Source organism: Lagenorhynchus albirostris, chromosome 8 (genome assembly GCF_949774975.1).
Source record: "Lagenorhynchus albirostris chromosome 8, mLagAlb1.1, whole genome shotgun sequence".
NCBI lineage: Eukaryota > Metazoa > Chordata > Mammalia > Artiodactyla > Delphinidae > Lagenorhynchus > Lagenorhynchus albirostris.
Genome location: NC_083102.1, coordinates 91,765,084 through 91,791,471, shown reverse-complemented (window position 1 = coordinate 91,791,471; position 26,388 = coordinate 91,765,084). Strand labels below are relative to the sequence as shown.

General features: G+C 42.3%; 1 protein-coding gene across 4 annotated transcripts in view; it reads left to right on the top strand.

Moving 5' to 3' along the window:
* VPS41 (VPS41 subunit of HOPS complex) overlaps positions 1-25,561 on the top strand; it is a 187,111-nt gene extending 161,550 nt beyond the window's left edge. For 2 of the 4 annotated variants that reach the window (XR_009542057.1, XR_009542058.1), the window contains 10 exons: positions 18-68; positions 2,863-3,000; positions 13,221-13,275; positions 13,967-14,107; positions 15,362-15,498; positions 22,211-22,310; positions 22,417-22,461; positions 23,666-23,860; positions 24,163-24,242; positions 24,801-24,859. Coding sequence is in view for 2 of the 4 variants with exons in the window: in XM_060157337.1 (XP_060013320.1) it covers positions 18-68; positions 2,863-3,000; positions 13,221-13,275; positions 13,967-14,107; positions 15,362-15,498; positions 22,211-22,310; positions 22,417-22,461; positions 24,163-24,242; positions 24,801-24,881 (828 nt within the window). In the remaining 2 variants the exon portion in view is untranslated. Of the gene's footprint in view, positions 1-17; positions 69-2,862; positions 3,001-13,220; positions 13,276-13,966; positions 14,108-15,361; positions 15,499-22,210; positions 22,311-22,416; positions 22,462-23,665; positions 23,861-24,162; positions 24,243-24,800 lie in introns of all 4 variants that reach the window. The other 2 variants (XM_060157337.1, XM_060157338.1) reach the window with 1 other exon arrangement.
* The last annotated feature ends 827 nt before the right edge of the window (positions 25,562-26,388 follow it).

Here is a 26,388-nt window from a genome sequence, read left to right as displayed (position 1 = left end):
AAATTTTTTTTCTGTAGATTAAAAAGGTAGTGGAAGAATTAGAAGACAGACCAGAGTTGCAGCACGTGGTAAGCATGACAGGCCTCTTCTTTTGCCCTTCGATTGAACAGGAAGGCAAATCACCTTACAGTATTGGTTTGAGAAGACTGGAGTGAACACTTCCGGTTCATATTCGGATGGGAGGTTTGACCGCAAACAACATTCTGTAATTATTATAATGCAGCATCTGCTCTGAATCCAGATGAGGAATTAATAATAGCTCAGGTACTTTAACTGACTCACAATCGAATTGTGATTAAAAGAAAAACGTTATCACATTTTTGTGTTATCAAACTATGCCTGGGAGTAAGCACCTTCCGTTGACTGGGAAAAAAAATGCGCAACCTGAAAGTTGAGAATCATGTTTTATTTGAGCACATTACTGAGAACTATAGCCTGGGAAAGCAGCCTCTCAGATAGCTCTGAGGGACTGTTCCAGAGAGGTAGGGGGAACCAGGATATATAGGAGTTTTTGCTGAAGGAAAAAACAACAACAACATGGTGTCAGACATCAAAAGATTACTGCTAATCACACACACACAAAAACAGACATCTCAAGTTAATGATTTTAGTGCCTTTCTCTGTATGGGAAGATGGGAGAGTCTGGGCTCATTGAAATTATTCCTTATACATGCAGCTTAACTATCTCGGGCCATTAGTGTTTTTCTCCATCCTGAATTCCCCTCAGGGCGCACTGGGGGTTGGGGGTTGGCAAGGAGCTGCAGTGTCTGAGGGCTTGATGGCGGGCAACATTCCTTGTTTACCAGAGTGACAGGCAGTGTACAGTTCACTGCTGTAGTTACCATTTATTATAATTATGGTATAAATTACAGCAAAGCCAGTGCCCTGACCTGTGCTCTGTGGATATCAAGTTCTCCTGCCTAGGAAACACCACGCAGCCATTCCGTGTTCAGGACCACAGAGCGATCACAGAACAGAGCCTTGTTTTTTTGTGTCTCACCCTGACATTCCTTGCGCCCGCTTCTCTCGTGTGGTCTTGTGCTGGTGCCAACAGTCCCGATTCTAGATTTCCTTTGCGGGTGTTGGGAGTTACTTGGATTCTCTGCGTCGCTGTCGTCATGGGCGTAAAGCAAGACTAGGTGTTTTCCACGTCCTTTCAAAATTATACAAGAGAAGTGAAAATAGGGATTGTTCCAGGAGGACCGTGGACATCAAATAAGATGAGGACTCTTGTATCTTTGCCCACCTCTTTGCACCCCAGGAGGGGGGTTAGGAAACAGAGCGTTTTATTCTAGTCCGTTTTATGCATTGACGCCTTTGAAGACTCCAAGATAGGAATGTGAAGTACTTTGGGGTTTTCTTTTGTTTTGCTGTTTTTTGCTCGGAGGTTGTACAGATGCTTTTGCCCTTTTGTTCATGACTGGAAATGTCCCGATTACCTGCTGACCCAAGCAAGGTACCTCTGTGCTGGCCACCATGGGGTTTACAAAGCAGTGATTTCTGGCCTCCTTGAGCCATGAGACAGGATTACAGGCAGGAGGTATCTAATGACAGTGTCATTAGGGCAGTGGTGGAATGGTGGTGGAGCCCACACTGAAGTGGCCCATCTTCCCTGTCAGGCAAGGTAATGTCTCTATAAATCTGCCCTGAAGGTGTGACAGAGCCTTCCAAACCTGTCTGCGCCTCTGGGAAACTGCAGTGTGTCCAGCTCACACGCTGACCCTGCGCCAGTGTACTGGCCGGAGACTGCATCAGATCGTGGAGCTCTGTCTGACTCCGCCCACCTTCTTGCCTGAGGGCAAGGGGAGCAGGTAACCCGAGGAAGGATTTCTCAGTGTGCTTGTGTCCTGGTTAGGCTTCTTTAGTGACCACGTGCAACAGCGAATGTCAAACTCCAGTGACTTCATTCCCAGTCACACCTTCAGGGCCGGCTGACGCTCTGTGTTTCTGAAGAACCAGTCCACTCAAGGGGCGAACGCACTTGGTGTGATGAAGTCCCCCCCCCCCCGCCTCAGGTGGGTTCTGGGGTGTTTGTGTACGTTTAACATGAACTAGACATTGAATGTCGATTTCTGGCTTCCACACAATATATTGATAGACTTGCCTCCAAGTAGAAAGTCAGTCACTTACTCCCTTGGAGGTCCATTAACTTTTTCAGACGGTCAGGGAAGGAATCAGCTTTGAAAATGGGTTCAGAACATCTGTACTCTTCTCGATTTTTTTACTTTTTGAGGTCACCAGGAGAGGCAGCATTTCATTGCAAACACAGATCTCAGTAAGACTTGAGGAGAGAAGATGCAGAACGTATGAGAATTAATTTAGCGCTTGCTACTTGAGTTTTTAAGAACATGCTCTTGTCTCATGACTCTACCCCCTTTTACATAAAGGATGAGAATTTTTATGATCCAGGAACACCACTGATCAAGCATTTCGTTTCTGAGGCGAAGTAGATGATTGTAACGGTATTAACCACTCCTGTCACTAACAGTTCTGTGGTGCCGAGGACGTGCCAGGCATGGTTCTGAGTGATTTACAAATGGTAACTCATTCAGCTCTCACAACCACCCCCGGAGATTTTTGCAGGTGGAAAAACTAAGTCACAGAGGTTAGTGACCTGCCCAAGGTCACATGGTCAGTAGCAGAGCCAGGTCACTCGGGGCCATTCTGGAGAGAATGTCAGCATATCCTTGCTCTCCCCAAGGTGTTCTCCTTTCCACTTTCCCTTCACCTAGAGATTTTTCCTGAAAACTGCTTTTCTGCCAGCCTCTCCGTGGAAGCTGTTTGGAACTGAAAATAGCAGTGTTAAACAGGTATTGCTTTTCTTATGTTAATATTCCTGGTTTATTCCTTTGTTCTTTTTAGTATCTGCATAAGCTTTTCAAAAGAGACCATCATAAGGGGCAGCGCTACCACGAGAAGCAGATCAGCCTTTACGCTGAATTCGACCGACCCAACTTGCTTCCATTTCTCCGAGACAGTATCCATTGCCCCCTTGAAAAGGTAAGTCACAGACGCCCCTGCTCAAACACTTCGAGGTGACAGAGTCATCACTGTTGGTAAAAGCTCTGGGTTTTCTCAGTCTTCCTGTCTCTGCTTAACCATCCCCATTCCAGGGGAAGCCTTGCTCTCAAAGCAGTAGGTTTTGCTGGGTATTCTGATGAGAACAGGAGGTCCTATTGGATTCGATTTTGGTGAGAAGCTGAAGTATTTCTGTGCCAGGTTTAATTGGAAGAAAGGTTTAATCCAGGGTCTAGGACTCAGTCAACCATAAAACACTGTCGGGAGTCTGAGGCAGTTTACCAGCATCAGGGTGGGACCTCAGAGTCAGCCTGGGACGGGGACACGGACTGCCCCAAGCCGGAGGCAACTGCCCCAGCTGGGACTCAAAGTTGGTAACGTCAGTCCTACACCCCCTCTGCTTTAAATACCCACCTTATATATTTTTGTATTTCTCTCTCCCACTACATTCCATTATAGTTTCAATAGATATAATTACTAGTCTCTCCCACCATCCTATAAATTCTTCAAGGACAAGGAGTTTGTCTCACTCATTTTGATAAACTCAGTAGCTGGCACTCATTAGATACTAAATGTTTTTTGCATCCTGACCGAGTTAGTGAACGGATAACTTGATACACACGAGGTTCTAGTTAGGGCTGAATATGAACTAGTAGGTGTTACGAGCCTGCTGTTTCAAAATAAACTATAATACTTACTATGTGTGTACTAGAAACTGGCTGGTAGAAGACCATCAGTTTTGTTTCCCATGGTTCTTCAAACCATCTGGAATACTCACTACCACCTACAAGTGTCTTACTAAATTCAGATGGCCAGAGAGCAAGTACTTTTCATAGTCACCTGTGTGTATCAACAAAACATACTTATTTGACCCATAAGAGATACGTACTAAGAAGGTGACTGATAAAGCAACTTTTCTAGTTGCTTCCTCAGCCCACGATGATTAACTTCAAATGTACTGAATTTACTATGAGCCAGTTTCAGCTCAATGCATTTTCAAAATCTGCAATTACAAAAAAAAAAAATCTTGCCTGCATATTAGTTTATGAAAGACATTAACATTTTATGTTCGGGCCCTAAGGCTTTTTCTCAAGAATAAATTTGGAAACACATCATCTTAGAAAAGCAAACGTTCCTCTCTTTTCTCACTTTAGAATCTATCATCTAGAAAAAGAGGGAGAATCTTACTCTTTGAGTGCCCGTTTGTTTTTGTCTCACTTTTGGAGGAAACATCGTTTGTTTCCAGGAGGACGTGGCTGTAGCCCGCAGACTCCTCAGCCAGAGCCCCGCACGCAAGCGTGATCAGCACCCACCCAGGCTTCCCTCTTCCCATTCACTGAACACAGGTGCAGAGGGCCCACAGAGATTCCATAACGTTCGTGTCTGGAACACACTTTCAACCCATGTGGTTTGCAGTTTTCCAGTCCGGTAGTGTTCAACAGAAGTCACACTGCTCTGCCCGCAAAGGGAGCATCAGAAAATCTCCACCCCACACTTGGTACTTCTAATATACAGAACTCACTTGGAGCATTGTGTAGACCTTTTTGAGTTTTTCTCTCTGATCTGCTGAGAAGAACCAGTTGCATGTAAGAGAACTCAACACAAGCATCTGAAAACAAGTATGTTTTAAATAGTTCTTTTTTAAGTTATCTCATGTTTTCCAGTGAAAGAGAATTTTGAACAAAATGGATTCGAGATGGTAGTGGTGGAAACATGTCATTATAATCAAGTCAATAATCCACATTTTTAGCTTTCATGTTAAAGGTCACTGAGGCATCTTTATAAGAGATTATCTTTGCACCAGACTCCACTGTGGGAAATCTGTATATTTGCAAAAATATACCACTGTCGTTGCTTACCCCACGCCGTCTTAAAGCAGATTTTCTTGACTTTAACTCATTAAGAATCTCATTCCTTTCTCCCTAGAAACAAGAACTCTGTGCACACGTAATCATCTTAGAAACAAATTCCTTTTACGTTTACTTGTAACATGAAAAAAAGCTACCAATTCATAAAAAGCAAAGTAGATTTTCCCTCCATTAAAAGCATCCTACTAAAATATGACACAAATGAATTTATCTACGAAACAGACTCAGAGACATAGAGAACAGTCTTGTGGTTGCCAAGAGGGGTGGGCGAGTGAGGGATGAATTGGGAGTTTGGGATTAGCAGAGGCAAACTATTATATGTAGAACGGATAAACAACAAGGTCCTATTGTATAGCAACAGGGAACTATATTCAATATCCTGTGATAAACCATAATGGAAAAGAATATGAAAAGGAATGTATATATAACTGACTGATTTTGTTGTACACCAGAAATTAACACAACATTGTAAATCAACTATACTTCAATAAAATACTTACCAAAAAAGAAAAAAGCATCCTAAACATGCTGACGGTAAAATGAAGGTCATGGGGTACAGATTTACCTGTTTTGTCTAAAGAGAGACTCAGAAAATTTGGTCTCCGTTTCTACTGAATATAAAGTTAAGAACTTAAAAAAGTTAATCCCCCCTTCCACCCACCCCCAAGACATCTCTACTTCAGAAGAGTTTATAGATTGCTTAGTCCAAAAGACGTTGAGGTTGTATTTTGGTGTTTGTTTTTATTTTACATGGGAAGTGTTTAAGGTTTCACGGCGTTCAGAGCATGTGGAGTCACTACTGTAGATAATTCACTTCCAACAGAAGACAGCTCTGTCTCCCTCATTTCTGGTTGTCTGCCTTTGCTGGGATTGGGTAATCGCTGAGTGAAGGGGTGAAATCTTCAAGAATCCAGATCAAACTTATTTTGACTTGATTGAAATGCCTCAGTCAGTAGCATTTGGCTGGAAAGTTTGTAGAGACTTTGCATCACATTAGAAGCCCTTTAGGAATGTAATTACCAAAGACCAGAGTTCAGGATTTAAAATCACCACAACTCTTACATTCCAAAATGAATCATCAGTTTTTATGAAACTGTTCATTCTAAAGGAGATACAGGGTGGGTAGGAATTTATAACATCTACAACAATTTGAAAAGACAGTAAACATAGGCTTTTAAAAAAAATAGTATCCCTGGGCTTCCCTGGTGGCGCAGTGGTTGAGAGTCTGCCTGTCGATGCAGGGGACGCGGGTTTGTGCCCCGGTCCGGGAGGGTCCCGCCTGCCTTGGAGCGGCTGGGCCTGTGAGCCATGGCCGCTGAGCCTGCGCGTCTGGAGGCTGTGCTCCGCAACGGGAGAGGTCACACAGTGAGAGGCCCACGTACCACAAAAAAAAAAAAAAAAAAATAGTATCCCGAAACAGTTTTTGTTGTACCTCATCGTGTGTGCTGTGCTTTCATATTCCTTGTTTTTATTTAATCTCTACAAAAGTGCAGGTGGATAAAGTCATTTTATACATGACAACCTGAGTCTTCAGAAGTTGAAAGAAACAACCCAAAGTCTAGAGCTACTAAGTCAAAAGGCCAAGACTTGGAACCTGGGTCTCAACTTCAGGTCCTGTACTCTTTCCTCCAGGATGAGAAAACATTTTTCAGGTTTAAACAGTTAATTAAAATTACAACAGTAACAAAGATATTCCTTAGTACTGCAATAATCATGAAAGACATCGGTTTTTAAACTGCTCTTTCTTCTGTAATTTCCAGGTATGGTCATCAGGCACTAGTTTTCATTTGCAAACCTGATTTGCTTATGCCTAGAATAGTTAAAAGTGGAGTATCAGCTTTATTATTAATACCTCAATCTGTGATCGCTCTCATATCTAATGGCATTCACAAGGTGGCAGTATTTATGAATGTGGAGGCATAAAGTGGGAGATGCACAGTTTATAAATTTTCCTTAAAGAAATTTAAAAATAAGACTGGATAAAAGATGACAGGGCCTAAGGCTAGGTAGAAGTCATCATATAGTCTATATAGTTGATAAGGTTTCTGTTAGTTAACCCCAAATTTCTAACTCTGTTACTTACCTTTACATTAAATCAGGAGAAGGAAAATTAAAATATTATTTTAGCATCATTTTTTACTCAATTTCTGTTATTATTGTCTTGTCACTTTTTTGTTTTCTATTCTCCTTTTCTGAGCTTGTGTGTGTGTGTGTGTCTCCTGTTGGCTTTAAAAATCTGTTTCCCTACTCTTTTCCTCTAGAGGGCGCTCTATGGCTCAGGAACATTCAAGAATCTAAAATAAGAAAACATGCTTTTATGCTTTACTTGTGTCAGTAATAGAAAAATTCTGTGTGCAAGAAATTTTTTTCTACACTTTACTCGAAAGTCCAGAGATTTCTAGAGTCTCTACTTTCTCATATATGAGAAAAGGGTTATTCAAAACACTGTTAGGAACTCGTCATAAAACATTTATAAATCTGTGAAGTTCAAATTGCGGAGACCCAGATTACCTCTGAGCTTGGTGTTACACATCTGCCTGGCTTCCAGACCACTCTTGACTCCAGATCAGCCTTCAGACATTTCTTCCCACATGAATGGTCATTTTTGACAGTCCAGCAGTGATGAAAATGGGCTACAGTCTACTCTAACAAGGTAGCCACTAGCCACATGTGAGTAATTGAAATACGGATAGCGAGGAATGGAAGTTTTCATTTAAATTTAAAGAGCCACCTATAGCAAGTGCCTACCATCTGGGACAGCTCAGGTGGACCTTCAGGCCACAGACTCTCTTTGTGGTTGGAGACCCTCATGTTTTCAAGCATCCTCTTGTGTTCAAGAACAGGAGGGTGCCTCTGTTTGCAACTCCTGAGTGGTACCTTGAAGTGTCAGTACCCAGTTGACTTATGGGTACCTTTTAGTAATACACCACTTTAAGCATCATACTCATCTTTATTCACATTATCTTGCTCTAAACATTCTATAATACCTATCCAATTTTATGACTGTTACCAAACACGAGTTTCTGTGCCCGACACACAGTGAGGCCAAACCAAAACATCGGAGTTTGGAGCAGAGAAAGTTTTATTGCAGGGCCATGCAAAGAGACGGGTGGTCTGTGCCCCCCAAAAACCCGAACTCCCCAAAGGGTTTCTGCAAAGCATTTTTAAAGGCAAGGTGAGGGAGAGGTGTGGTTGGTTGCTGCAGACTTCTTGGTGTAGGAATCCTTTGTTCTTGCAGCTGTCCACGTAGGTCAGGTCAGGATGTTCCTGTAAACCTTCAGCAAGACAGATGTTACTCTGTGTTCTGCAACTTTTTCTCTCTATATGAATGGAAAAGTGTTACACCCTTAAAGGTCAGGGTCTTGGAAATGGGCTATCCTGTGTATTTTAAGGCTCTAGGCAACATTCTTAACTGGTAGCAAAGGCAATGGAATACAACGGTTAAAATACAAGAAACATCCAATATGGAGTCAGATTTGTTCTTCCCTGTTGCACTACCATTTGCCGTCTGTCTGTGAATGACACAGTCTCACCAGGCCATACACTGTTCGTCCATCTGTATCTTCAGCAGGTAGCACAGATCAGTTGGTTTCTCAATAGTTTTTTCTTGGAATAGTCCCAGACCCTCTGACTTACAGTTTTGCTTTTCCCATTACTATTTAACTTCTCACATGTGTATCCTGTCTTTGCTCTAGTATGATTCCAGAAGAGTTAAGAATTGGTAAGAAGGTTCCATCCTTTATGATGATGACTTATGGGTATGACCGTATAGAGATTCGTAAACCGTGTTTTAAATCTAAAGGAGTAAGGATTTTCTAATTATGAGTTAGGATTTGCTTCATCTACAAAGTGATAAAAATACCAAAATAATAATGGTTTAAACAGAGGAGCAGTTTAGTTCTCTATCACGTGCAAGTCTTACTGGAGTGATCCTGGTGGTGGTAGCAGCCACGGGGTCAGAGACCCGGGCTCTTTTCTTGTTTCCCCCACCTTGTACGACCTTGACCTCATGATGTAAGATAGTATCATCCATGTTTCCAGCAGCAGTTTGGATGAAAGGATTAAAAATGAGAGCAGGGGTTCACACTCCCAGAAGCCGCCATCCCACGTTTCTGGTTCACCTCCATGGTGGACACTAGTCACATAGCTCTCCTACCACTGGGGAGGCCTGAAGGTTTTGTTTTAATTCTGGGCAGTCACACACCCACCTAAAATCTTATTACCATAGAAGAAATGGGCAAAGGATATTGGGGGAACATCTAGCCATCTCTACCATGTAATTTTTTTAAATTAATTTTTATTGGAGTATAGTTGCTTTACAATGTTGTGTTAGTTTCTGCTATACAGCAAAGTGGATCAGTTATACGTATACATATATCCCCTTTTTTTAGATTTCCTTCCCATTTAGGTCACCACAGAGCACTGAGTAGAGTTCCCCGTGCTATACAGTAGGTTCTCATTAGTTATCTATTTTATACATAGTAGTGTATATGTTAATCCCAATCTCCCAATTCACCCCACCCCACCCTTCTCCCCTTGGTATCCTTAAGTTTGTTCTCTGCATCTGTGTCTCTGTTTCTGCTTTGCAAGTAAGTTCATCTGTACCATTTTTCTAGATTCCATGTATAAGTGATATTATACATTTGTTTTTCTCCTTCTGACTTACTTCACTCTGTATGACAGTCTCTAGGTCTATCCACATCTCTGCAAATGGCACTATTTTGTTCCTTTTTGTGGCTGAGTAATATTCCATTGTATACATGTACCACATCTTCTTTATCCATTCCCCTGTTTGATGGACATTTAGGCTGCTTCCATGACCTGGCTATTGTAAATAGTGCTGCAATGAACACTGGGGTGCATGTATCTTTTTTGAATTATGGTTTTCTCCAGGTATATGCCCAGTGGTGGGATTGCTGTGTCGTATGGTAGTTCTATGTTTAGTTTTTTAAAGAACCTCCATACTGTTCTCCACAGTGGCTGTATCCATTTACATTCCCACCAACAGCACAGGAGGGTTCCCTTTCCTCCACACCCTCTCCAGCATTTGTTTCTAGATTTTTTGGTGGTGGCTATTCTGGAGACTGGTGTGAGGTGATACTTCATTGTAGTTTTGATTTGCATTTCTCTAATAATAAGTGATGTTGAGCATCTTTTCTTGTGCATTTTGGCCAACTGTATGTCTTCTTTGGAGAAATGTCTATTTCGATTCTCCCATTTTTGGATGGGGTTTTTTTTTTGATATTGAGCTGCATGAGCTGTTTATATATTTTGGAGATTAATCCCTTGTCAGTTGCTTCATTTGGAAATATTTTCTCCCTTTCTAAGGGTTGTCTTTCCATCTTGTTTATGGTGTCCTTTGCTGTGCAAAAGCTTTTCAGTTTAATTAGTCACATTTGTTTATTTTTGTTTTAATTTCCATTACTCTAGGAGGTGGATCAAAAAAAGATCTTGCTGTGATTTATGTCAAAGAGTGTTCTGCCTATGTTTTCCTCTAAGGGTTTTATAGTGTCTGGCCTTACATTTAGGTCTCTAATCCATTTGGAGTTTATTTTTGTGTATGGTGTTAGGGAGTGTTCTAATTTCATTCTTTTACATGTAGCTGTCCAGTTTTCCCAGCACCACTTAATGAAGAGACTGTCTTTTCTCCATTGTATATTCTTGCCTCTTTTGTCATAGATTAGTTGACCATAGGTGCGTGGGTTTATCTCTGTACTTTCTACCCGGTTCCATTGACCTATATTTCTGTTTTGTCTGCCACGTAATTTTTAAAGGAATTGTGCAAGTAATCAAATTAGTGGTGTCTCCTCCTCACTGTGACCTTCAGGCCTGCTCATTTAAATGATTGTGTACTTTAGAACATATCTTAGTTTCATTCCAATTCTGAAGTAAGGTGTTATTAAAAAACTTTTTTTTATGTTTAGTTTGGGTTTTTTCCCCCTCCATTGATCTCTATGATCTGCTCCTTTCCCCTCCCTTTTAGTTGTTAATCTCCAACCAGAGACACATACTTAAAGATATATTTTGCGTAAATCTTTTAAATCAAAAATCACGATGTCAAATCTAGCTCCTGCTGTTATTTTCCAAGAACAGCCTTAGTTAGTTGTTTTTCAGTGACGACTCTATGCAACCCAGTAATCTTCCTCTGAAACCTTTTCTGCCTGCTCATCTATTTAAAACACATTTCTTGCCCACTTACTGTGAGCCAGGCGGTGTGCAAAGCACACGGTTTAGAATGCACATGGTTCCAGCCGAGGGAAGTCAGATGAACAATTGGGGGCGTTCACTGCACCTGTGATTAAGTGTGGTGAAGTGTGCAGGATGCAAGGAGAGTGAGTACCTGGGATCTGATCCCGTGTAAGGTCCAGCGAGTATTTGCTGAAGGACCTGCCAGGGGTGGAGCGGGGGCGTGGAGGTGGTGTTCCAGGCCGAGGAACCACAGCAGGCAGATGAGCAGGGTCTGTGATGGAGCTGCTGGGAAAGGCAGGGCCAGATCGCAGATGCCTCATAAGCCACCAGAAACATTCTTGGCTTCCAGCTGGAGCAGAGCAACGCAGTGCGCAGGTTACATGGGAGGCGTGTGAACTGAAGTTTCCTGCTGGACGCTCTCATCACACTGCACCCAGTTCAGGGGGCACCCCTTCTGTGAAGCTTTTCACAAGAGGCCACAACCAGAGCCCACGTCCCGTATCTGTGCACGTGGCCCTCTATTCACGTTCCCCCAGTCGTGGGACTCTGTGCTACGTCTGTGTGACCCTCCCTGGATGTGCGCTCCCTTGGGTGGACTCATGCTGCTGCCTCTTCTCTTACATGGCAGCAGCAGCAGCAGGGTTTTTATTACTGTCACCTGTGCATCTGCATCCCTCCTGGCCCCCTAGTACCCAGCACAGAGTGCAGAGTGAACGTGTGCTAGTTCATTCAGGATTGAATTCTTTATAAATGCCCAGTGTGTCTTCTTTCTTACACTTAAGGAGATGTTGTCATCTGTGTAATCCCTCTTTTCTTTTTTTATTTTTAAAATTTATTTATTTATGGCTGCGTTGGGTCTTCGTTGCTGTGCGCGGGCTTTCTCTAGTTGCGGCGTGTGGGCTTCTCATCGCGGTGCCTTCTTGTTGCACAGCACAGGCTCTAGGCACGCAGGCTTCAGTAGTTGTGGTTCATGGGCTCAGTAGTTGTGGTGCACAGGCTTAGTTGCTCCGTGGCACGTGAGATCTTCCTGGGCCAGGGCTCGAACCCATGTCCCCTGCATTGGCAGGTGGATTCTTAACCACTGTGCCACCAGGGAAGTCCCATCCCTCATTTCTTCATCTTTTTGACACTTCTTGCTTGTCAGATGTGTTTTTTTTTTAACTTTTTATATTGGAGTACAGTTGATAAACAATGTTGTGTTAGTTTCAGGCATACAGCAAAGGGATTCAGTTATACATAAACATGTATCTATTCTTTTTCAAATTCTTTTGCCAATTAGGTTGTTACAGAATACTGAGGAGAGTTCCCTGTGCTATACAGTATGTCCTCGTTGGTTACCCATTTTAGATATAGGAGTGTGTACATGTCAATCCCAAACTCCCTAAATATCCCTCCCCATCTCAGTTCATCCTTGTTTCTGCAAATGGTATTATTTCATTCTTTTTTATGGCCGCGTAATATTCCTTTGTGTATATGTACCACATCTTCTTTATCCATTCATCTGTCAGTGGACATTTAGGTTGCTTTCATGCCTTGGCTATTGTAAGTAGTGCTGCTGTGAACATTGGGGTGCACGTATTTTTCCAATTTTCCTCTCACTTTTGACAGATCCTTGAGCAGAGTTCTCTTAGATCTTGTGAGCCGGCAATAGAAATACTCCCAGTGTTTAATTCTTTATGCAGCAGATGTGTGCTGAGCTATGGTGTGCTCCATACTGGGAACTTGCATCCGTGAACAGTAGTGCCTTCGTGGAGGGCACAATTCAGTGAAGGGAAACAGGGCTTAGACCAATGCCTGTGAATTAGGTGGGGGGCAGTGCCATGAAGAAACCTGAAGTAGCATAAAGAGAGAAAGCTTGGTGGGAAAGAGCCTTTCTTAGCATCTTGCTTTCTGCCTTTGCTCTGGAATGTTCTGCCTCAAACATGTTATCAGTTAAATTGTGTAGGGTCCAGTACCTCTCTGAGAGGTAAATCAGGACAGCCACAAGCAAAACTTAAGAGGTTTGTGTTTTGTTTCTGCTTTGTTTTGTTTTTAAAGGGAGGCAATGAAAAAAATTCTTTCAAACTTGTATGTTTAAGTGACTCCATAGATATTTGTTCTTGGCTGGTAACCCATAATAACCTTTTTCCCCTGCTTTATTTGAAGGCTCTTGAGATCTGTCAACAGAGAAACTTTGTAGAAGAGACAGTTTATCTTCTGAGTAAGTAGCTTTTATTCATTTTGGTCCCCATAAACTAAGGAATGGGGTGACAACGTGATGTAAAGTGTGTAAGAATGGACATAGGTTTTAGACCAAAGTAACACAGAGGTTAGAGCCTGATTCGTATAAGAAATTGAATATTTAGTAAAGGAGACTTCACAGCTCAATAGAGAAGGTAGCATCATTTAATAAATGCTACTGAGATAACAATTAGAATTGTGTAATAAGTGACCAAAACTGTATCAGTTCACACCTTACAATATAAATCACAATAAATTGTAGATGGGTTGAGAAGTTTTTGGGGTTTTTTCCAACTGTCATAAGAAGGAAGTCAGAATCTGACAGACCTTGATTCAGATTCCAGATCTGCCATTTAGTAGCTGTCTGACCTTGGCAAGGCACTAACATCTCTATGTCCTCTTTTATAAAACAAAAATATTAGTAGAACATACCTCATAAGATTATAGTGATGATTACATGAAATAATTCATGTGAAGCGCTTAAATGAGTACTCAGGACAAAGTAAACACCCAGTGAGTAGGAAATACTGATTTTACTGAGTTACAGATGTCACATAGGAAATGTGTTTTTTGTCATAGCCATCAAACTATGTAAACAAATGAAGAGATATGTGATTTCCCTTAAAATGTTTTATTACATTATCCTAAGTGTATTTCTCACATTTTGCTAGGCCGAATGGGTAACAGCCGAAGTGCCCTGAAGATGATCATGGAGGAATTACATGACGTTGATAAAGCGATTGACTTTGCCAAGGAACAGGATGACGGGGAACTCTGGGAAGATCTGATTTTATATTCCATCGACAAACCACGTAAGCAGAAAAGCCATCTGCAATCACAACCTCTTTCTCTCCGTTTAGCCAGTTGTGTCTAGAGTAGGCATCATCTCAAGATGCACTGAGTTAAAAATATGGTGAAGTATCTATAATAAAAATAGGCCAGGTACATAGTAATGATTTCCAGTACTCTTCCTGTGCAGGGAAGCCTGGAGCCTCATCACTTCGTATTAGCTGAACTTGATAAAGAACGCTTGGTTGAAGCATATTTCTACCTGCTGCACCCAAATGGAATAGAAGATTTTGGTTCTGTTTGTACACAGAGGGCGTTTATTTTGAAAGTGTATAGTCTAGCTCTTATCGAGTCTCTTTATGGAAACCCATGACCATTACTGGACATTGACCATATATGGAGATTTGCTACTGTAGCGTTGAGCCTCTCCTTCCTGCCCTGTTTTATCAGTGCAGCACCAGGAGTGTATATCTGCTGCCTCTCCTTGACCATCTGCCTTGGGTCTCCCATTTCGGAAGGAAACAAAGGCAGTCACCTAACAGTAACGCAAGTCCTCTTTTAAAGATATAGATATGATTCAGAAACTAGCAGTCGTGATTTAAAATCTTTCCCCTTCCCTTTTTTTATTTTTTGGTCGGAAGGCTTTTCTGATTCAAGATATTCAAGGTCTAGAAACCGCTGTTACGACTGTTTTTTAATAAGAGATTCAAGAGGAGGGTGTGATTCACGTCCATTTCAGATTAAGGTAGCTACATGCACAGATAGCTTGAAGAATCTAGTTTAGCATCATAGAGTGGTGGGCTAAGGATCTTAAAGGAGGCAAAGTTGGGGTAACGAAACACACTGTGAACCTGGGCCGGCCCTGGGTTTGAATTTGGGTTCAAAAATCGCTAGCTGTGTGACCCTGGATGAATTCATTAATCACCCCATTTTCCTTTTCTGGAAAATGGGGACAAATAGCATTCCTACCTTGGCAGAATAGGAGAAACGTATATGATAGCTGAGCCATAGTAAATTCTCAAATACTAGTTGCCCGCCTTTGACACTACAAACTGTGTTCTGAAGTAATCATCTGTTCTCCATCTCATTTTTTTTTTTAATCTCTTCTCATTTAGCTTCTCCTTCGAGGAAGGTAAAGGAAGATTAGTTCCTAGGAGGATTTAACAATTCAAATGCTTTTTAACACTTAAAGGAAATAACTTTTGCTCTGAGTTACTTTCGACCTAAAATTGCATTAGCTACACTGCTTATATGTTGTTCTGCGCGGTGTCTTGTAGCCTTTATCACCGGCTTGTTAAACAACATCGGCACGCATGTTGACCCGATTCTACTGATTCACCGTATTAAGGAAGGAATGGAGATTCCTAATTTGAGAGACTCCTTGGTTAAAATTCTGCAAGACTACAATCTGCAAGTAAGTATCTTTTCTTGGACAAAGGAGCATGCTGAGTGAGTTGACTGACTACTGGATAAACATTTCTAGGGCTTATTTTGGACATCAATTCGATTTGATAGTCACATTTTACTTAGGCCCAGATATTTGGAATACCATTCAAACAGAGAAATTACAGATACCGCCCTTGGAGGAAGCCATCGGTATTTCTTAACTATCCCCAGATCTACTCTTCTTGATAAGCAGGCATTCTTACATTTATGGGATAAATATAGCATGGCATTGGGGAAGGTGCAGGAGGAGTTACAGTGGCTATTAGATCAGACCGCCCAAACCACTTTTAAGTAGAATGAGCATTGTGTCCATTTGGAGAAATGAAAAAGAAATTTTTTTTTCAAATAGTTTGATCATTTCCTTGAAGCCACTCCGTAACCTCTTGCCTGAAAGATGTTAAAATAACAGAATTTTATTTTACCTTTTGTCTGTTTTTCTAGAGTATTACAAGCTTACTCTCTGCAGTAGTTCAGAATTTGTGATCAGAGCCATAGAACTTATTATCTTCCTATAAATAATTAATATGCTAATTACAGAGCATCCCGATCTTCCTTAAAAAGCCGCTAACAGTGACTGTATTTCGGAATGCTGGTAGCTTCCCGAGAACTTGAAACTATGTAAAGCGCGTTTCTTGAAAAATTCAGACTGTTCTTTCTCTAGCTCGTTTGAAAATGAGTTTTTGGTAGAATGTGGATGAAATGGCTTTCCTGGAAACATTGAGATGTTGCAGGTAGAGCCGAGAGACAAGGTCGTGGGGACAGAAGTAGTCTCCAGGGTAGGAAAGGAGGAGCATGTGATGACGACCTGTGGGCTTGTCATCACTGTGAAGGGTGCGGAGCGGGGGGGCCGCGTGCTGAACTCGGGGTGGTGGCCTCAAGGAAGAGACTTGGGTGAAAAGGAAAATGAGGATCAATGGCATCAAAAAGAGAAGTCCGAGCTGTAAAGGAATGAGAGAGCTGGAGGGCCAGGATCTTGTGGCCAGGGAAGAGGATACTGTTACGTGAAAATCTCCAAAGGAGTCGCTGTGAAGATGTTCAGAAAGTGCGGTGAAGGGAGAGGTCCGGTGGAATTAGTCAAGAAACCATGAGGGCGGGAGTCGTCCAGGGTCCAGCTTCCTCCTTGAACTGGGAGGTTAACCCTGCAGCCCACAGGTGACTGTGGTCTTACTGGGTAACACAGCTTTAAAGAAGAGGTCTTCCTGAGGGTGGAAAGTGACAAAACAGGGAGCCTTGGCCTAGGAGGCTTTTGGGAAATTGCGGGTCATGGGAAAGAAATGGGTATTTGGTTTTGGCAAGTAGGTTGACGATCTGTTCTACAAAAGTCTTCCAGATGAACAGGTATTTATCTATGGTGGAATTCGGAGGCTTGCAGGTGAGGTGAGCCAGGGAAAGGTTACTGCGGGAAGGATGAGGAAGGCCAGGAAGGAAGGAGAAATGTAGGAATGGGTTAATGGATAGGAGAGGTGACATGAAGAGCTGTGCTTTGTGCAGCACCCGAAGGATACAGAAGAGCCACCCAGGCAGGAAATGATACACTTCATTCTGAAGCGTGCGTTGGCTTCGGGGAAAGCAGTTCCGGTGTCAGGCCTCGTAAAGCTCGGGGCATGAGTGAGCTCGATAATGATGTGTATCTCCTCAGTACTCGCCACCCCTGGGTCTGCCTGGATATGCTCCAAGTTGCAGATTCCAGTTTGTTGGGAAGTCATTTAAGTGTCTCTGAACAAGTCTACCCCCAGGAAGGTGACAGCATCATTCCCCCTCCTGTCCTTCAGCTCTACTGGGTGAAGCCTAGCCTCTAGGTTGAAAAATGTGCCTACAAAAACACCGAATAGATCCCTCTTCCTAGGTTCTTTCTGGAGAACCAAGCTCAGGGGCACCACGGGGTCTCACTGCTCATTAATGTTTTATCAATGTATTTGCATAGTTCCGAGTCAGCTGGGAATAAAAATAAAATTATTATTAGGTGCAAAGTGAATTCTGTATAAAAAATTAGCCACTAAACAGCTGCTAAATCACTATTTTATCCTCTTAACTTTTAAATGTAATGAGAGCTTTTCCTTAAGATGTGTAAGAGTGCAGTGGGTGGTGTGTTAAGGAGGCTGGGAGTTACCTTGCCAGTGAGTCTGAGGAGCGGTGGGAGCCTGTAAATCCCCGACGGGGCCGGGGTGGGGTTGGGAGTCTCCTCTGGCCCTCAGACATCTTGCTGGAGGATGCAGAGAGAAAATGCTCTCCTGGGGCAGGTTGTTCAAAGAATCCCAGGAGGTGCTTCCTACTTATCCATGAATGAAGAATTTCGAATTATTTTCTATGAAAAAGGTGACCTTTTTTATTAATAGAAATTTATTTTCTTTCTCTAGAAATCACTGTAAAAATAAGTCTATTTATAGAGCATTTTGACGCTTCCAGAAAAGTTTCACATTTTTTTTGTTTTTTATTCTGTCTAGTGTCTTCATTTGTTTCATAAAACTATAGTCGAGTTTCACATGTTTTAATGGGATAAATTCCCAAGATTTTGCAGGTCCATGAATTTGCAAGGATCTGGATCCTGCTGTGCATGAGAGCAGGGCAGTGAGGGGGAATGACCGTGGGGGACATTAAGAACCATTCAGTAAATGAAGGAATCTATAGTCAAATGTTAAGGAAAGGTTATCACAGGGCTTCTCAGCACCTTTTTTTTGCTAATTTGCATTCGGAATCCAAGGGTCAGATTTACAATCAAGTAGACAGCATTTTAAAACTTATTTGGCCACTGAAAGTGCTTTGGGAGATGACTCCTTAGTGAATTGCTAACTGGAAAGAGAAGGTACAGAGAAAGTTGGGGGAAAAAATTTCTTCTGGTTCTAATTTCATGTTTTCTAAAATGCAACAACTTTTCTCAGTTGAAGTTTAGCATAAGGCATGTTAGATGTCTATGACATCATTAAAGTGAAGGAAAAACCAACCACATTATCAGTGTTTCAACTGTTTAACTTATTTTCATAAACCAACCACATTATCAGTGTTTCAACTGTTTAACTTATTTTCATATTTTTATACCTTGTTACATTGTTAGTACAATGCTTCAACAAAATTTAAAAGCTTCAGTGAAGTAAGAAGGATGAAAGTACCCCTTATCATACTTCATAGACGTAAAATGTTTCTAGGTCTGATTTCAAGGACAAAGGGCACTTGTTTTGATATAAATTATTTATGAAACAATAGGATATAAATGATATTTCTATTTTTACATTAAACTGACCACAATTTCCAAATTATTTTTATGCTGTTTCATATTTGTAAGACATTTTATAAATTTAGCATTTATTTATTGTATTTATTTAGCATTTATATCCACTTCCATTGCTTTTTTTTTTTCCTCTTAAGAGTTCCAGCATCTTTGTTCTTAAACACTTCTCTTTTGACAGTCTTATTTGACAGTCATTTTCAGTAATGATCCTTAAGGAACTGTCATCTCCATTTTACATGTAAGAAGACAGTCTCAAAAAGTTTTGACTCGCCAGCCTGGGAAGGTGAGGAACTGGGTTTGAACTCAGATACTCTGACTAAATGTGTTTTTCTCCCTAGTTGTCCCACTGGTCTCTGGAGGTGAATTCACTGTACTGGCAGGTTACAACACAGGAATATACAGGATTGTCTTGGAAGATGAACAGGCAACCTGTTGTCTTTAAAGAGCTGTGGACGTGGTATTTGCAGACGTGGACTCTAGTCCCGGCTTTGCCATTAACAAGCCTGTTGACCTTTGGGGAGGGTACATAAGCTCTCTGGGTGTCCATTTCCCCCTTAGATTAAATCAGTATTTGTTAAGCCTGGCTGCACACCAGAACTATCTGAATGCTTTTCTTAAATTACCAAGTTTCAGGTACCACCCCAGATCTGCTGGAGAGGATTAGGGACTAGGTCCTTAGACCACCTTGGTGTTTCTTATACACTCAGCCTGGCACTGGGCTATGCATTGACATTTAGGAGCTTCTAGACTAGATGGTCTCTGAAGTATTTCTCTCTCTCAAGTTCTCAGTACGGTCCTTTCGTAAGCAAGCCTTTATATAGCGAATGCAGCTGCGTAGTCTTAACGATATTCCTATGGAACTCATCCGTAATACTTATTTTGGAATCTGTAATAAAGTAGCTTAGATTTTTCAGCATAAGCTTTTTAAGTTATAGGTTTGATTGTTTATAAACACATTTATTTAAATTTTTGCATGCCTACTGTGTTAGATCCTGTGCTGGGTAGGTACTTACAGGGCTTCCCTGTGTTGTCTCAGGGACCAGGAGATGAGTAGAAGGCAGCTCGAGCAGCTCATGATCTGAATGAATATTTCTAGGAGAAGCAAAAAGCTTTAACACTTACGTTTCGTTAAATTTCACACATGTACATGAACACACACACAGGTAAACTGACTCCAGACATCTCTGGGTCTATCAAAGTTCTTTTCCCATATTTACATTTGCTACAAACTCCATGTGCCTTTATCATTGTCCCATAGGTCTCTACTTGGAAATCTAGACACAAATGAATTAAGAGGAAATAGCGACTTCTTTCCTATCTGCCTTTTTGGGGGGCCCACATGGGTTTCTTTTTGACCCCCAGTGCATAAGCCCTTAATTTCTTCTAAGAAAGAGTTTTTAAATTTATATATCCCCAAAATAAACTTTTAAGATAAAATCTATTTTTTTTCCTTTAAAATTATTTCAGTTTGGCTTCATCACAGCTTTTAGGTGACATGGGTAGCCTATGCCAACCAACTATAGCTTCTTTAGTCAATTCGGTACATGCCTACTTTGTGCTATTGTAAATTTCAATGCGACTGCATTTATAATTCTGTTTTGAACTCCAGCATGAGGCCTTAGAGTCTTCGTCTTTTCCTTCTTATTTCTCTGCAATTCACCACCTTTGATAATAATCCCAACAAAAAGCAAAGTTTTTTCAAGTAGAATTTAAATCCCATTGCCCTGTGGCCTAAATGATGGATCAGAAATTAGGTACAATGGTTTCTAGGTCTAGCTCTGGTATCTTACTGGGGGCTTGTAAAACCAGGTAACTATCTCACGTGCAGTGCCGATGATAAGCGCTGCAGTATGAACAAGGCAATGTCAGCAAAAAGTTCAACATTTCAAAGAATCTTTTAAAATAGAAATCTCAGGAGCTTCGCGGTCTTGTATGGCATTTTCCCCACGGCAGCTGTTTTTAATGAACCATAATAACTTCGCTGAGGTACGGTCTTTTTATTGCTTTATAAGATGTGAGTCTGGTGCTTTGCCTTTGCTTGGAATTATCATCAATGATGATGAACTGCAGAGAAATAAGGAAAAACAGGGAGAGTCTTGTGTTAGTTTTCAACAGCTATCTTATAAACATGTTCTTATTTAATCTTATAATAGAACAAGGTATGCTTGTAATGATTACAGAAGCTACAGCCGATTGCCATGAAAACGATGCAAAAGAAAAGGTCATATTAAACACAGAATTTAGAAAAACTGAGAACTACGGAGGGAAACAATGTAACGTTAAGGAAACTAGAGTGGCTGAGAAGGATATAGGAAGAAGTTAGTAACATACAAAGCTCTACTTGTGTATTTTCCCTTCTCCTGGCTATGTGCCTCTGAATACTAAAGTTTTTCCTAGAAAATACTCTCTGTGGGCGGACAGATGGTGCCTATTTAGAAAAATGGAATCCTGGTGAAGAAATGGTTCCTTCTTAGTTGTTGGTGTTGTTTTTTCTTCCCTGTTTTCTTTTTTAAGTTTGCAGACACCGTGGCTTCCGTCTAGACTGCCAGGCCCACCATTCATGCCATGGGCCTTAAAGACCCACTCAGGGTCATAGCCAGCTCTTTTTGAAGCATTTTGCTGTGATTGTGACATTAAAGTTTTTATTTTAGTATTAGAGGCTGGGCAGCTAGATACATTTGCTTATAAATTTTCTTAAAGTTTACCAACATTAGTATTTGTTATTTTTCTCTTCTTCCTGTATGCTTTCGTGACGTCTGTTACAGTTTTAATGTCTTTTTAAAATGAATCTGAAAATTTCAATTTCTAGCAGCATTTTAAAGAATAAAACTTAATAGGCAGTGTCTCAATTAATGTAGAAACAGTAAAATCATGTCGTTTCCTGCTCATCAGCTTTAGAAATGGTGGGTATAGAACTCTGGGCATCTGTTTTCTTGGCTCATGTCATTAGGCGAGAAACCGTCTGGGTGCATTCACCCAATACCTGTGCTCCCCGGGACTTGAGAGGAGGACGTGTTATCATAGCCGATTGGGGATGGAGGACCCCAGCTGACTGCTTCCAGTTCCCTTCCCTGGTGGCATGAATTGAAAGCATGTGAAAGCAGAGCGTCCACGTAGGTTTTAGAGTTGAGAGTGACTCTGGGGGGAAGAAAGTCAGGATGCAGCTCTGCCTTTGCCGTGACCCGGAGCTGGGCGGCAGGGAGGCGGCGATGTCTTCATTGTGTGAATTTCCATGGCCCTTCCACAGAGCCGCACAGAACCCCGGGCACTAAGACCCACGGGGCCGGAAGAGGAAGATGTGGGCATAGAAGCTCACATTAGCGCCAGAGGAATTGGTTTGAAGGGGAAAGGGGTCACCTCTCCCTGCTGTGCTGCTGCATGGGAGCAGTAACTGGCTTCTCCCCCACATTTCAGTCTTTTTAAGATGGCTTTTCTTTCACCATGTGTGCATTAGATTCTGCTTCGCGAAGGCTGCAAGAAGATTCTCGTAGCTGACTCCTTGTCCTTACTGAAGAAGATGCACCGAACTCAAATGAAAGGCATTCTGGTTGACGGTGGGTAAAAGTGAAAGAATCCTATTGGAACTGCCTGCCTTGCTCTCAGAAAGGACAGAGCAAAGAGAAACATTGTATAATCCCAACTGTATGTGTTTCCTTGCAGAGGAGAACATCTGTGAGTCCTGTCTTTCCCCTATTCTCCCATCAGGTAAGATGGTTGGGAGGGGAAAAAAAGCCCCAAATACGTGTTCATGATGAGTGGAGTTAAAATTCTGAAGTTAGCGGATTACAACTTATAAAATTATATACCTTTTGGGATAAGCCAGTTTAGAGAAGAATTGCAGCCCATGTTGCTACTCAGTTGCAGGCTGGTACTGCCGCCGTTCCTTAGAGCTGAGGCTCCCAAGCTCTCGAGTGAGTCGGCATCGGCCAGCAGGCTTGTGAAAACTCAGGGGGCTGGTCCCATCCCCAGAGGCACTGATTCGGTAGTGCAGGGTGGGACCTGAGAATCTGCATTTCTCACAAGTTCCCAGGTGACGTGGATGCGACTGGTTCAAGGGCCAGTCTTTGAGAACCACTGCCCCAGTATAGAAGGAAAGAAAATTAAGATTTACCATCAACTTGTTAGATTCCTAGCTAGCAGAACCATGTGTGCATCTGGGAAAAAATTTATAGGTAGCTTTCCCTTTCCTTGAAGCTTTCCACTGCTGTATGGATCTAGGCACCCAGGGTATCTCACATTTCAATGGAAACAAATACCTTCTAATGGGAACTGTGACTCCTTAAAAGACATGTACGTTTGTTTATAGTTCTTGGTAGCTATATATCTCTTCATATCATTAAAGCATTTTATGTAAGGATCACAGGACAGGAGAAGAGGAATTTCCATAATTTGAAAGTAGAAATTAAAGCTGTTGAGATGCTAAAAAATGCTTCTTGTGAGGGCTTCCCTGGTGGCGCAGTGGTTGAGAGTCCGCCTGCTGATGCAGGGGACACGGGTTCGTGCCCCGGTCCGGGAAGATCCCACATGCCGCAGAGCGGCGGGGCCCGTGAGCCATGGCCACTGAGCCTGCACGTCCAGAGCCTGTGCTCCGCAACGGGAGAGGCCACAACAGTGAGAGGCCCGCGAACCGCAAAAAAAAAAAAAATGCTCCTTGTGCATAAATTCAGCATAGAGAAGTACTAAAAGACCTAGTTTGTGTGCCATTTACTTAGCTTTAAGGGGTTATTTAGCACGGCAGGAGCACAAGTTCCCCGTAGGGTGTTTTTTAGAGGTTTGGATTTTAAGTGCTTGTGTTAAAAACTGCAGTGGGCATAGGAAAAGCAGTGAGCTTTCATAGGGTTTTAACAGAAAGCGAACATGTGCACCTGCACTGTATAGTTAGATTAAACCCCTAATTTAATCTGTTAAGGATTCAGTCTTACCGGAACCAAGCTGGCCACAGAGCACGTGCAGACGAGGTGTGGTGCCCCAGCAGAAGTACAGCACAGGGCGAGGTCACAGCCTAGGATGTTAGCCCAGCTGTGCCCTGAAGTTAGTGAACGGCCTTGGCCGACAGAAAGCATTCTTACAAAGCCACGAAATCCACTTTCGTAGTGTCATGATTGTGTGTACGGGGCTGGAGGAGGGAGAGCTTTGCACACACACATCCTGATGCTGGTTTTCACAACACATGCTGTTGCCTTGCCATGAAATCGTCCCCAGTATGTAGCTGTAGTAACTGACTTGGAGGCCAAGCAGGTGACCTGGGACCCCCATAGCAACAGGACTGTCATCCCTGCCCTGCGTTCAGCCATGCTGCGCTGCAGGGATGCATTCATCATCAGCATCCCCCCAAGGCAGCTACTGCTGGAAAGGGAAACTTCTACTATTGCACTGAGCTCTTCTCTTTCCTGCCCTCTCCCCCAGACGCAGCTAAGCCCTTCAGCGTGGTGGTCTTCCACTGCCGCCATATGTTCCACAAGGAGTGCCTGCCTATGACCAGCATGGTAAGTTGGCTGCTTGGCCACCAGCAACTCGAGAGAAATCGGTGCAGCCAGAGGGATGTGCTTAAAATGATAACCCCTGTCCACGTCTCAGTTATAATATAGTTTACGTCACATCAGAAAAAGCACTGTACCTACTTCTCAAATGTAAAAATGCTTAGTATACGATACTAAACATTATAAAAGCATATTCATGTAAGTAAATTTGTTGAGATAAAATTGATGACAGTTGAGCTTTAGAAATGAGCTACAGTGAGAACCATTTCCTATTTTCTATAACTTTCTCACCCGGATTTCTGTATCATGACACTGCTATTTTTTCAGTGTCAAGTCGGTTCCCCCAGGTCCCCTTGGGTCACGTGAGACTTGTCTTGCTGTGGGGGTGTCTTTTGAGTCCAAGAATAACAGCTGGTCTAGACAGGATCCTGTGTGAACCAGCAGTAACCTCCAGAAAGAGGAGCAGTGTTTCATCACCTGATCCCCATTCCCTCACCAGTGCTCCCGTAATATTTCTGAATATGAGAGCAGAAAGGGTTGATCTTTTAAAATCTGCATTTTTAGAACTCTCCTGTGCAGTTCTGTAACATCTGCAGTGCAAAGCACCGGGGACCAGGAAGTGCTATTCTGGAGATGAAAAAATAGCCCAGCTCTGTTTGCCAGCCTCTGCCTCGCCTCACCGCTCTCTGAAGACCATTTCTGCAGCAACAGAAGCTTTTGTTGACACCAGTGCCGTTAAGAGATTTGTACAGGTTTATGTCATGCTTAAGAAAAGCTTCTTCATCTTCTCCCATTTACTAGATGTTGCTCTTTGCAGTTGATAAAGTTAGGGTTTTCCCTGTCCACGCCTTGATGGGGGTTCACAGTCAGTATTTCATCATTTATTTGTTTGACTCATTATTTAGGAACGGAAACCTAAGTCTTGGAGTTGGAAGTGACTTTTTTTCGGTGCTAGTAAAACCATCCGGCCGTCATGTGGACTGCTGAGAGTTGGCCCTGGCTGGCCGAGTGCATCTCACTGTGGCCATCCAGCAGCTCCTTGGACCTTGTTTCCATATGCTCTGCCAGCAACAACTCTCAAATTCTGGGTTTGGCTTTTTTTTTAATATGTCATCAGCTGTTATCTTCTTAATAGGCACTGAATGATACATGGTGCCTGTTGTCACTGACTCAGTGACGTCTGGGAATAACGAGCCGTCTGACGCTCTGCAGTTTTATGTTGACTAATGACACGTTCTCTTTGTCTTGATGACCAGCAGTGTCTGGCCCTGGCAGGCATTCTGTGTTTGTTGATTGAATAAACATTAGCTCTTCCCACTGTGAAAGACTCACTTTTCCTGGGTTGCACAACTTTAATCAAGCATTCTGACACCCTCTAAGGAATGCAAGAGAGTTTCAGCACCTAGAGTGTGAGGGAGCGTGGGTAGGTTTTCCTAGCAGGGAGGAAACGAGTAACACTGTAGAATCTGAGAGGATGCTCAGGGGAAAGGGGACTGTGTGATGCCAGAGGGTGGACACAATGACATTTCCTGGAGCATTCCTCCTCCTTTGCCCTCGTAGAATGTAGAGAGCGTGGAATAGAGGGAGAGAACTCAAACTTGTGCCCATGACTCATAGTTATTGGTTTCATCTCCTTGGGATACACTGCCATCCTCTAACCAGTGAAAAGCACATACTTGCTGTCCCTGCTCTCTCCCATAAAAGGGAATCAATGCAGCTCTCTGCATCTGTCTGTTTGGGGAGAGGGAAGGATGCTCATGGCTACCAAGCACACCATTAAACTTGGCTCAGTCATTCCCAGGAGGAGCATCTCATTTCATTCTCATGGGACCCCTAGGAAGAAGACATTATCCCCAGTTTTACCGACAAAGAAACCAAAATGCAGAGATGTTACCACAGTCTCCAAGGTGACTGCCTCTCACTGGAGTTAAAAAGAATATTGAGGAGAAGACAACAGACTTTTTCGGTCCCTCTTAAATATTTAGAATTGGAAAGTCTTTGTTGTTACTGTCAGCCCTCTCAGAATTTCTGTATTCCAAGACTAGGGATCTCTCTGCTACGCTGCTAGTTTTTAGTTTTTGTTTTAATGAGAGAAACTCTTCCTTCACAAAAATACCTTACAAATGAGCCCAATTTGAAACACAGCTAAAAA